This window comes from Mytilus edulis, chromosome 4, assembly GCF_963676685.1.
Source record: "Mytilus edulis chromosome 4, xbMytEdul2.2, whole genome shotgun sequence".
Taxonomy (NCBI): domain Eukaryota; kingdom Metazoa; phylum Mollusca; class Bivalvia; order Mytilida; family Mytilidae; genus Mytilus; species Mytilus edulis.
In genome coordinates, this window is record NC_092347.1 from 97184725 (window position 1) to 97197064 (window position 12340).

The 12340-nt window shown below is 33.4% G+C and overlaps 1 protein-coding gene across 1 annotated transcript; it reads left to right on the forward strand.

The window, feature by feature from the left end:
• The first annotated feature begins 5286 nt into the window (after positions 1-5286).
• LOC139521178 (uncharacterized) lies at positions 5287-6711 on the forward strand. The gene has a single exon (XM_071314493.1). It carries the CDS (start codon positions 5978-5980, stop codon positions 6569-6571), a length of 594 nt encoding a protein of 197 aa, XP_071170594.1. The 5' UTR covers positions 5287-5977; the 3' UTR covers positions 6572-6711.
• Positions 6712-12340: the final 5629 nt, after the last annotated feature.

Here is a 12340-nt window from a genome sequence, read left to right on the forward strand (position 1 = left end):
TGTTAGTATAATCTGAGAATACAATAGGTGTTATAGTTGTCTCCGGTATAAAAGTCGCAGAAACTTTAAACAATTATGGAATTAAAAATAATCTTGACCAATTTAATTTAACGTACCTTATTGTATATGCTTCACAGCGGAAAAGAATTTAAGCACAGACATATTGTATTATATTAGAAATTTATTTCTATTGTGGGTACTCAGGGAAAACACGAGAAACATTAACTTAAATTACGTAATGACTTTATCTATAGAGGGTGACTCAATAAGCATTGATTCACTAATCTACCTTGAGGCCTTAACTGATCTTCTATAATTATTGTGAAAATGTTACAATGTCGAACTGATGGCTGTAATAATTTTGTGATCGAATTTTATAATCTTGTACATAGCATTAAAGAATTTCAAACTGAATGGCCACTACATCCGAGACTTCGAACTGTCTTCTCAATTAACTTCACTGTTCATGCACGTCATGCATGCTATGATCATATCATTTCCCTTCTTTATGTTTTCTCACAGAATCCATTCAACAGTGTTATTTTACTTCATTTGAGATGTATGGTTGTCTTCCACTCGAATTTTGCATTTTTGGTGATTATCTCGAACATTAGATTTACGAAAATTATAAGCAGAACAAGATGTATCTATCATGAACATTTTAGAAAAATCAGACGATTCATTCGTCGAGTTTTTGACCTTAGTGTAATGTACTCAAAGGACATCAATTTAACGCAATAGTAATTGTTTTATTGGTATGAACATGGATTTTGTTTTTGAAAAATGTTGACGTCAGCTATATATGTGAAGTTATGAGAACTAATGATTCTACATTGTGTCGATACTGTTTACTGATTTGTTGGCATTGCACAAGGTCATGCATTTCTCAGACTGTTAACGGCATGTTTACGCTGAACCTTTTGATGTGTAATGATTGATACCTTTTATTCGTTAATTGTAATTAACTGCGAGTTCTCTTCGTTCGGGGCTATGCATGTGTCTTTTGTTTTAATAGATATGACCGAAGTACATTTTGTATGAAGGGGGTCTCATTGGGGGTTCTGATCCCGGATCCCGCTTACTATTTTATCAGATTCCCGTATCCCGCTTATACTCTGTACGAAAGCAATTCTCATTTTTTTGTAATTTCCCGTCACGGTCCCGCTAGACTTTATTTCACGTTTTCACGGCACAATAATTTGACTTTCACGAGTCACGCTTACAAAAAAACGGCAATCCCGCATCACGCTTAGACCCCAATGAGACCCACTATGACATTGTATGGAGCGCGGAATGCTTATAACTACATTTTTTAGCTAGGATCATGAAAACACGATTTTTATCAAGTTTTTGTTTAATTTACCTGTGCACAAGGATTTGTATAGTGAGATCTCACTATACAAATCCTTGCTTGGCACTTTATTGTGGGACCTCGTGTCATCATGAATGATAATTTTTTAAGGAATAACGCGAGATTGCAGTGTAGCCAATCAGAATAACGTATTATAATGACACATATCTAATGTAATAATACACAGGTATAAATAAAAATAATTTTTTTGTTAAGAATACTCCTTCAAACTTGGCACATGTGGGGTGAATATCAACAATAAACCTATAAGATTGGTGTTCGATAATGTATTTTTTTTTGTGTGCATCGTACAGATCTTTTGAGTAAGGTCCATTGCAAATGATTCAAAGTTTACATGTTGTTCTTATGTTGACTGTAACACCACTGGCCCAGGTAAGGAAAAGGGTTGAGCGCTTACAAACATGTTACCCTGCCTAATCACATTTGGTATGTGTCTGTCCCAAGTCAAGAGCCTGTATATATATAGTTCAGTGGTTGTCCTTTTTTAATGTCTGTCATATTTGTTGTACCGGTATTTCTTTCCGTAAATGGTTTTGTTAGTTTTCCCAAATTGAATTGCTCTACATTTTTCAAGTCGGAATACATGTAGCCGATTAACGGTACAAATTTTTATCATTATTAAAGTCCGTTGGGTAGCCTATAATTACTAACATCCTTTTCATTTGATCTTTGTTGGATAGTTTTCTCAATCACTGGCAATTATACCACAACTACTTATTTTTCTATAAGTTTGCGTTATTCTTCTAAACAATACTCTCCTTTAAAACGGTTGAACAGATTAGGAACAACCTTTATGTGAATTTTCCTTGTGAGATCTATAGTCGATAAGGTACGTACTATTTCTCCTTGTGAGATCTATAGTCGATAAGGTACGTACTATTTCTCCTTGTGAGATCTATAGTCGATAAGGTACGTACTATTTCTCCTTGTGAGATCTATAGGCGATAAGGTACGTACTATTTCTCCTTGTGAGATCTATAGGCGATAAGGTACGTACTATTTCTCCTTGTGAGATCTATAGTCGATAAGGTACGTACTATTTCTCCTTGTGAGATCTATAGTCGATAAGGTACGTACTATTTCTCCTTGTGAGATCTATAGTCGATAAGGTACGTACTATTTCTCCTTGTGAGATCTATAGTCGATAAGGTACGTACTATTTCTCCTTGTGAGATCTATAGTCGATAAGGTACGTACTATTTCTCCTTGTGAGATCTATAGTCGATAAGGTACGTACTATTTCTCCTTGTGAGATCTATAGGCGATAAGGTACGTACTATTTCTCCTTGTGAGATCTATAGTCGATAAGGTACGTACTATTTCTCCTTGTGAGATCTATTGTCGATAAGGTACGTACTATTTCATTCGAGAATGCATTTTCTGTACTTGATCAAGACCAAATAGTGTTGTTTATATTCTAGAAGCCTTCTTTACATTTCATACTGTCAAGAGTTGTTGCACGTTCAATAGTTTAATTTGAAAGGTCTGAATTCAATAGTGAAACATGACAATGAATAATGAAGAATTTTCTATGAATTACTACTGTTTTATTCAAACTCACAAATACATCAAACAATTAAATCAACAAAATTATGAGAAAATAGGAAAAATTATGCATACACAGCCATTGTGCACGATTAGGCTAGCCATATGTAATAAATCATTTGGCGATGTTCTTCGATTCCTATTCGTTTATCTGGTACAGTTGCAACATTTACTAATGCAATTAATTTAAATCCACTTTGTCGAAAATAACGTCTACAACAAACCACAAGAAAACAAAACTAAGTTTCTCTGTATAATGTTTGAATATATTTAAGTAAAATCAGGAAATCCTTAAAATTTGAGATGTTTTATGAGTCCAAAATAAGTCTCTTCATAAGAGGTCCCAATCATTTGCATGCCACAGGTTTAAACGCATACAAAATCTACCATGAGTAAAGACAGCTTTAAATACGAGTTGAGAATATAAAGGCATTCATTTAGGAAACAAAATATAAAGATATGATAGATAAAATAAATGCATCCAGAATTCTAGATTATAAAGCAAACTGAGTGCATAAATTTATATTGCGATAGGTTTGTGCAATTTGCATAAGTCATCCGGATGGTAGAAATTAGGATTTGCCAATGGGTTATAATCGGAAAAAATATGTACATTCCCAGTAATATATAAAATAGTCGAGCTTTAAAATAACTATTCAAATAGTAGCTGTAAATATATACGTTCAACTGGCTTCTTCTATTTACAGTCAATTATTTCAATTCAAAAGCAAACACAAATTCAGCAACAATCTTTTGGTGACCCGGCAGTCAGCGGTCGTAGGTTCATGTATTGCTTTTTTTTTTTTTTTTTTTTTAAAGAAAGCAACTTGTTTTAAATGTCTGTCATATTTGTTTTACCGGTATTTCTTTCCGTAAATGGTTTTGTTATTTTTCCCAAATTGAATTGCTTTACATTTTTCAAGTCGGAATACATGTAGCCGATTAACGGTACAAATGTTTATCATTATTAAAGTCCGTTGGGTAGCCTATAATTACTAACATCCTTTTCTTTTGACCTTTGTTGGATAGTTGTCTCGATCACTGGCAATTATACCACAACTTCTTATTTTTCTATAAGTTTGCGTTATTCTTCTAAACAATACTCTCCTTTAAAACGGTTGAACAGATTAGGAACAACCTTTATGTGAATTTTCCTTGTGAGATCTATAGTCGATAAGGTACGTACTATTTCTCCTTGTGAGATCTATAGTTGATAAGGTACGTACTATTTCTCCTTGTGAGATCTATAGTCGATAAGGTACGTACTATTTCTCCTTGTGAGATCTATAGTCGATAAGGTACGTACTATTTCTCCTTGTGAGATCTATAGTCGATAAGGTACGTACTATTTCTCCTTGTGAGATCTATAGTCGATAAGGTACGTACTATTTCTCCTTGTGAGATCTATAGTCGATAAGGTACGTACTATTTCTCCTTGTGAGATCTATAGTCGATAAGGTACGTACTATTTCTCCTTGTGAGATCTATAGTCGATAAGGTACGTACTATTTCTCCTTGTGAGATCTATAGGCGATAAGGTACGTACTATTTCTCATTGTGAGATCTATAGTCGATAAGGTACGTACTATTTCTCCTTGTGAGATCTATAGTCGATAAGGTACGTACTATTTCATTCGAGAATGCTGCTGTTACTACATATGAAACATATGGGTCTAAGTACATTTTTGTAAAAAATAAAAAATATTTTTTTAGTTAGTTTTAAATAAATTCTGGCACCCATCAAAAACATCTATCTCTGATAAGTCGTCAATCACATATCTCCTTTAAAGGCACGAACAAAGATCCGAAGTTATCTATGACCTTATAATCATCGACCTGTAGTGATTTTGAAATGATTTCACGGACGTGAACCTGGATACATATTTTCTGTACTTGATTAAGACCAAATATTGTTGTTTATATTGTAGAAGCCTTCTTTACATTTCGTATTGTCAAGAGTTGTTCCACGTACGTTCAATAGTTTAATTTGAAAGGTCCGAATTCAATAGTGAAACAAGACAATAATGAAGAATTTTCTATTCCACGATATGAATTACGACTGTTTTTATTCAAATTCACAAATACATCAAACAATTAAATCAACAAATTATGAGAAAATTGGAAAAATTATGCATACACAGCCATTGTGCACGAATAGGCTAGCCAAATGTAATGAATCATTTGGCGATGTTCTTCGATTCCTATTCGTCATCTAATACAGTAACAACATTTACTAATGCAATTAATTTAAATCCACTTTGTCGAAAATAACGTCTAAAACAAACCACAAGAAAACAAAGAAAAAATATCGAGGTGAAAAAAATTGACGCGAAGGAGAGAATAAATAACTAAGAAGTCGGTAAATCATCAACTTCTGCAGTGGTAACAAAATATATCGCTAGAACAGACAAAGACTTAATGATAAAGACAGAAGTATGTAAACTAACACGCATGTATTGTTCAGGCGAGGAGGTGCCAATTTTAACGTCTGCACTTCCGCTGCACACCTTTTATAAACACCACACTTACTATAAAAGTTAAATGAGAAGAGAAGTTGCAGAAATAGATTGTAGTTAATTAATCTTTGTGAATGGATGTATGGAAATCAGTGTTGTTTACGCACGTGTAACCCTAATCGCCCCATGTGATTGATGCACGAACGGGAATGACCCAGATTTCTGACAACAACAGTTTAATTGCTCACCTTCACTCGCACATCGAGATTATGGGATTAATTAACAGAGGCACTGGAGTATTGGATTAACGTTTCAACGTTGTGTATGATTAACCTGGAATAATTACATTTTAGTAATGTACTGGCAACTTTTCACATCCATAGTGTTATTTTTAGAATTATCATTTGCTTAAAAATGGTGCATCTATCTTTGAAATAAACAATTGTTTATATTACAAATGTCAGTTCATATCCGCTGTATTCAAGTATTTTAGAGGATTTAACCTCTTCACAAAAAGGAGTATTACATCATTTCATGTTTTAGTAAACAGGATTGTTAAAAATGAATAAAATGGAGTAAATGATCAAAAGAACATGTAAATATAATGCAGAAATCAAGATCAGGTATATCAATCGGTATGACCAACACACGACCTAAACCTCCATGTTGGTTAGATCTGAAAGTTCAAACGTCATCAGATGAAGGAGGATCGAAAAATTCCCCTGTTGGACCCCAGCCAAGTTCATATGTACGCTCAAGTCGTCCAACGAAAAGAACGCGGGCGCGAATACACAGAACAAGAAGTGAATATTGTATTCAGACTGAGGATCTGCCAGACTGTGATATGACATTGAGTTTAGCAGACACTGATCCACAGGATATAGGCTTGAGAAGCCAGGACGGTATAGACGAAACGACGAAAAAATGTCAAACATGGTTAGAAAGTATAGAAGTATGTGGTCCTCCGGAAGGGACAGACACTTCCGCTTTAGACATTGACACGGTTGAATTGGAGGTACCAGATGATACGTTATGGTACGATGATCCCAGAAGACATCCATCGCCAAAGCCACATCCGTCTCGTTCACGTAGGGATAAACATAAACTTTCGCCAAGTTCCGATTCCAGATTATCAATTCCAGGACATTTATTTGATTTCGGTGGGAGGCAACTACTTGCTGAGCAGCAGATGAAGTGATTAATGACTGAATTGTGTCTTAAATGTGATAAATGTGTGCATATAATATATTTATCTTTATATATTTGTGAAAAGCGGGTATGTAAATGTGAATGATTTATGAAGTCGTAACTCAAAGTTAATAAATTGCTAATTTTTTATTGATGTTTTGTATTGTAAACATTGCCATGTTCTGGGTGCATCTCTGGGTGGCAGTATTGTTACTTCCCTTATATTATATAACACGAAACAAACTATTTTCTCATAAGCATGATAAAGTGATCAAAATTATTTTGAAACAAATAACCGAAGTAAAGCTTTGTCCAATTATTAGTATTTTCACAAAATTTCAGTATTATAAACAAGATAAAGTTCAAGATTAAATTAATGATAAAAATAAAAGTAACCTTATATGGATAGAAGTGTACTTACTACAGTAAACATCATCTAAAACATTAAACATGTTAAACTAGAAAAAAAATCCTCAGATTATTTATTTTCTTTTTGAAAAAAAATATCGACACTGTCGAACTTCGGACCAGTCATACCAGTTGATGTGCTGAAACATTTTAAATTTAAAACGATATTATTTCATCTTATTCGTATATGTATGTCATGTATGTTTGATCAGTTCCATTGCATAAACTTCAGACTATTACATGTATTATGACAAGTATTAAAGTGTAGTATCTTTAATTTCAGACGATCCGATATAAAATTATTACAAATTTGCCTTTAATTTGCTTGTTCAAAGACTTATTTATAGTATATCTTATCATGATTATGTTTTTTGGAATGCAATGGGCCTTGATATATTTTGACCCTTTCTAAGTGGATGATATAATGGTAAGAGGACACTCTAAATACACTAATAAACGTAAGAAACCCCATTTAACATGATTAGCGGAAACCTTCATCAAAATGTGAAGTTGATCGGATTATAAATTTAGGTTCAATCATGACGACAATCTTTTTTATTGGTTATTTAAATTCCTTTTCCATGGGGAAATAACCCCTCTTTTATGCATTTTCTGATTATTGAACTCGTCCAATGTATTGATTAATGGAAGAATTCATACAAATTCGTATTATATCGGATGGGAAGGAAGGTTCTGTACACACGTCAGGTCAAACTATTGGTTATTTTTACAAGCCCCCCTCCCCCCCCCAAAAAAAAAAGCTCAACCATTTCAGGTATGAGAATCCGACAAATACGGAAAGGTGAATACAGGTAAATGGACTGTTGATTATCTTCACATGTTTTTGAGTTTTCTGAATATTGGACTCATCTGTCAAGTCTGTTGTTCTGAAGAATCCTTCATATAAATTTGAACATGTTGAAAAGTGTATGGTGAAAAACGAAGAGGCTAGTCCAAAGACAAGAAATTATACGAGTTTATTTTTACATGTCCGCCTGCCGAAAATGATCTCTATTTCAATTATAACTTACTGAATATAAAATACATGTGTTTTATTCTTATTAATGGGACCCGTCATCAAAATTTAAGAAGGGTCCGAAAAAAAAGAAAGGCGCTAACATGACAAATCGAAAAACTATATTTATGTCATTTTTGCTCACATGGTGGTGTTATTTTCGTCACCTTAAGTCAATCGTCGTAAAAATGAAAACTGTGCAACTCTGAAACTGCTTGACCCTTTTCAATCAAACTCAGCCGAAGAGATCCTTACGGCATCTACTCTTAAAAAAACCTTTATGATATCATACTTACCGGCATCACTTCTATAGTAAAAGGATAAAATGCAGTTAAGCAGTTTTGCCAAAATCATGAAAACTACAACCTACATGACCTACGAAATATTGACTGTTTAATTTAGTTATAACCTATCCAAATATACCGAACCAATATAAACCAAACGTGACACAAATAGCCCTTTGTATGTTCATATTGAAGTCTTTTAATTATATTCTGGTCTAGTAAGCAACATTGCTGCAATAACTAAAAATAGAAGACGATGTGTCTTAACAGTAATGTATTACGTTGTATCTTGAACGTGGTAGTAGATAGGGAATTTGAACGAAGGAAGTATGCTCAGAAGGTCAAGATTAGGCACTGTGAACAATGAACGCAAAATTGAAAGACATCTGGTTTGATCAAGCAAACTTATGTCATTGCCCTTAGTCAATAATATTGGGATGCTGCTTTCAAGATACAGTTAGCTTAGTTAAAAAAAACCAGTTAAGCAATGCATGATTTAGTTGTGTCAGAAACGGTTAAAACTTTCTATATCTATAAGCTGTGGATATGAAAATGTATATGACCATTTCATCTCAATGTTGTATATGTAAAACACCAAACGACATTGTCAACATATATAGATCTCTGCCAGTCAGGCTGACTAAGGTTCTGGCCATAGGCGGATCCGAGGTTAGGGGAATGGGCATGGGCCCCCTTTTGTGGGAATTACTTGGTTGATTATAAAGGGAATCACTGAAGTATAACTGGGCCGCCCCGCCCCCTTTTAGGTTAGTCAGCGGACCCCCTTTGTAAAAAAAGTTGTGGTTCCGCCACTACAGGACCGTGAATATCAATAACAAATACACATTTCTAGTCATATGATATCATTAAGGAAATATGTTAGGCTGTGGATTCCGATATCTGCTACATTTTTTTTTATAGAGAATCACATAAGGATACAAAGATTAAAAAATTTAAATTCAGACCAAGTCATCTAAAAACCCTTCAAATTTTAAAACTCCTGTGCAAAAACATATGAAAAGAGAAGATAAAATAAAGTTGCCAAATGAAACAGCTATCCATAAAGACAACATGACAAATATGCGAACAATCACACCGTTTTACATTCAACCGACCAATGAAAGCCCCTGGGATGCAGATTTCTAGCTTTTTACAGGCACATTATAAAGCTTGTGGTAATGTTTGACACGTTTTTTTAGCGCTATACCCTTCCCTACCTTGGATAGTGGTGTAAAACACAAATTAATTACTTTATATATATATAAATAATTGATTGTGATTGGTCTGTAATCATTTCCACATTGGTTTACACTTCTATAGATCATTTTACCTAAACTTCTTTCGTAATCTTGACTGTTTTATATATTCATGCGCTATACACATGCATGGAAGTCTGGGATTCTGTGGATACAATTACTGTATTAGGAAAAATAACCAAACTTTGTGTTGAGAATTATAAGGATTAATTAAAATGAAAAAGATGTGATATGAGTGTCAATGAAACAAATCTCCATCCGAGTCGAAATATATAAAAAGCTCACAATTTCAAGTCAAAGTACGACCTTCAACGCGGAGCCTTGGCTCAAACCGAACAGCAAGCTATGAAGGTCCCCAAAAATGACTAGAGTAAAACAATTCAAACAGGAAAACAACGGCCTTATCAATATAAAATACGTGAAACGACAAACACCAATGAACCACACCAACAAACGGCAGCTATTGAACAACATGCTTCTGACTTAGGACAGTAGCAAAAAAATACTTTAAAACATTTTAACAGGCGACAATATTCACCCTAACATGAGACAGAAGTTAAACATTAGAACATAAAAAGACACACATAAGCACAGTTTTACTATGGTTGGTTGGTAGGTGCACTCACAAAATTGATAAAAGTCCAATTAAAGACTTTTGGATATTAACTGGAATATACACTTTCAAAATAAACTTGGAACTCCCTACGATTTTTTTCTTTGTTTGCGAGTGCATCGGTTCAGTTTACACACCAATAAACTAATTCTAGAAAAATGTGTTTAATCCTAGAGTGAGAACAAACGACATCTGTCGGAAAGGGTTTGACTCATCAGATTGACTATACCAACATGACCAAGCACAAAAAACAAAGCTTCAAGAAGACAAACAGAACTTATCTTAGATAACTCGAACGTATTATGACAACTAGTTTGAAGCTCAATTATAACAAATAAATAATATTATCCCCGACTAAATGAGTATACATCCTTTTGTTAAGTTAACACTCAAGATTATCTTTTAAGTTTATGACTAAAAATGTATATATATAAAACGCATAGTTAAAGTCGCTGTGAACATGTATTGATACATAAACTTGATATAATTCCGACTGAAATACATTCTATAATGCACCAAACCAGGAAAATAAAAAAAATATATACGTCGTAAACACTTCACATCAGTGATCTTAGTGTTGGTGCAACGTAACGAGACTTTCAAGTATGAACAATTGACCTTGTATTATCATCATGCCATGTCTCATTCTCTTATAACTTCACCATTCTGCAAAAACAGTCGCCTTTTTCTCTCTTTTTTTAGAAATAGTATTTCTGTAAACACAATTTTTGTCAATGGATATCTAACGCTTCTATGACTGACTTGTTTCTCTTGTATTGTTATCAACTGAAAACATCCCAGTAGGGGTCATGTTCAATGACCTTGGAATAATTTTTATATAAGCTAATTATTTTCGGTTTTCAGATTATATGCCATCTTAAATATTCATTTATATTAGGGAAACATTAAGATAAACTAAATATTTTTATCAGTTGACAACAAGAAGATGAGTGATGGCTAAACCATATGAGAAAGATGGCGACTGTACCAGATGTTGTTTTCCCTTTTACAGGCATCGTAGTGTTGTGTTACTAACTAAAATTCCTTTGAATACATTTCTTGAGAGATCAAAATCACTATTACAAATACATAAGCAAAATCTCTTAATAATATATATAACAATCGGTTGCATTGAAAATAAGTGAAACATCTACAAAGAATAAGCATACTTTACAAAAATTCAAGACTATCAAAATTGCAAAAAGACTGATAATTTGATAACAACAATGATTCACAGAGAATCGGATAATGATTCGCTATAAATGGCTTAAACCTGGTGGCCAATAGTCCGTGGTCCATTAGCCCTTGTTCTTTTATAACTAAGTTGAAATCGTACCAATCACCGGTAGAAGTTCAAATCATAAAAAATGACGTATAATCCTCACTTTTGTAAAACAACCAAAAGCAATGAATTAATTGCCATAGTATTAACTTTAAGGAATATTTGACCAAATAAATCATCGATTTAATGCTTAGATACGCAAGCCAGTTTTTTACTGTTTTATCAACAAAAACTTCTATAATTCTTCGAAAATTATAGGTAAATCCAATTAAGGTATACGAATAACATCCATGACATATTTGCCACTAGATGTTAAACAACCAACAATCAATCAATATATAAAGGTGACGTATTATTGAAAAGCACTAACCATAAACCGCAACATTTATGGGGTATACTCAACTCTCGAAAGGATAATATGGAACAATAATTGAAGATATGCAACCGTCCCAAAAACAATATTTGTAATTTGAACAAACTTGGCAACTGGTAGTGTCATATATAATAACATATACTTTATAGTTATATTATTTTAATTCATTACCACTTGTCTTTTACATTGAACTTAAATCTTTATTTTATACACTGTTAGGGATCGACCATTTGACTTAAAAAAGGGGGGATGCATATGGTAATGATAGCGATGAAAAACTAAATAAGATTTCTGACTCAAACAAAAAACCATACCCCCTCCCTCTGTTTGAAGTTCAATGGTTGCTCCCTAATGTATGTTTTGTTAAGAACAGTGTAAATTACATTTTATCTTTGAAACAAAATGAATCGAACGGATGCGTTCCATGATTTTTAACACCTACCCCCTGACAAAAATAAACCATAATAAAATTTGGCAAAACAGTTTTTTTTTAATCAGCAATCAAAAAAATAAAAATCCACCCTGTCTCATTCTCCTCTCTCCAAAAA

Bases quoted from the DNA above. Each gene is read 5' to 3' on its own strand.
- LOC139521178 (XM_071314493.1), top strand. From the start codon at position 5,978: ATGCAGAAATCAAGATCAGGTATATCAATCGGTATGACCAACACACGA.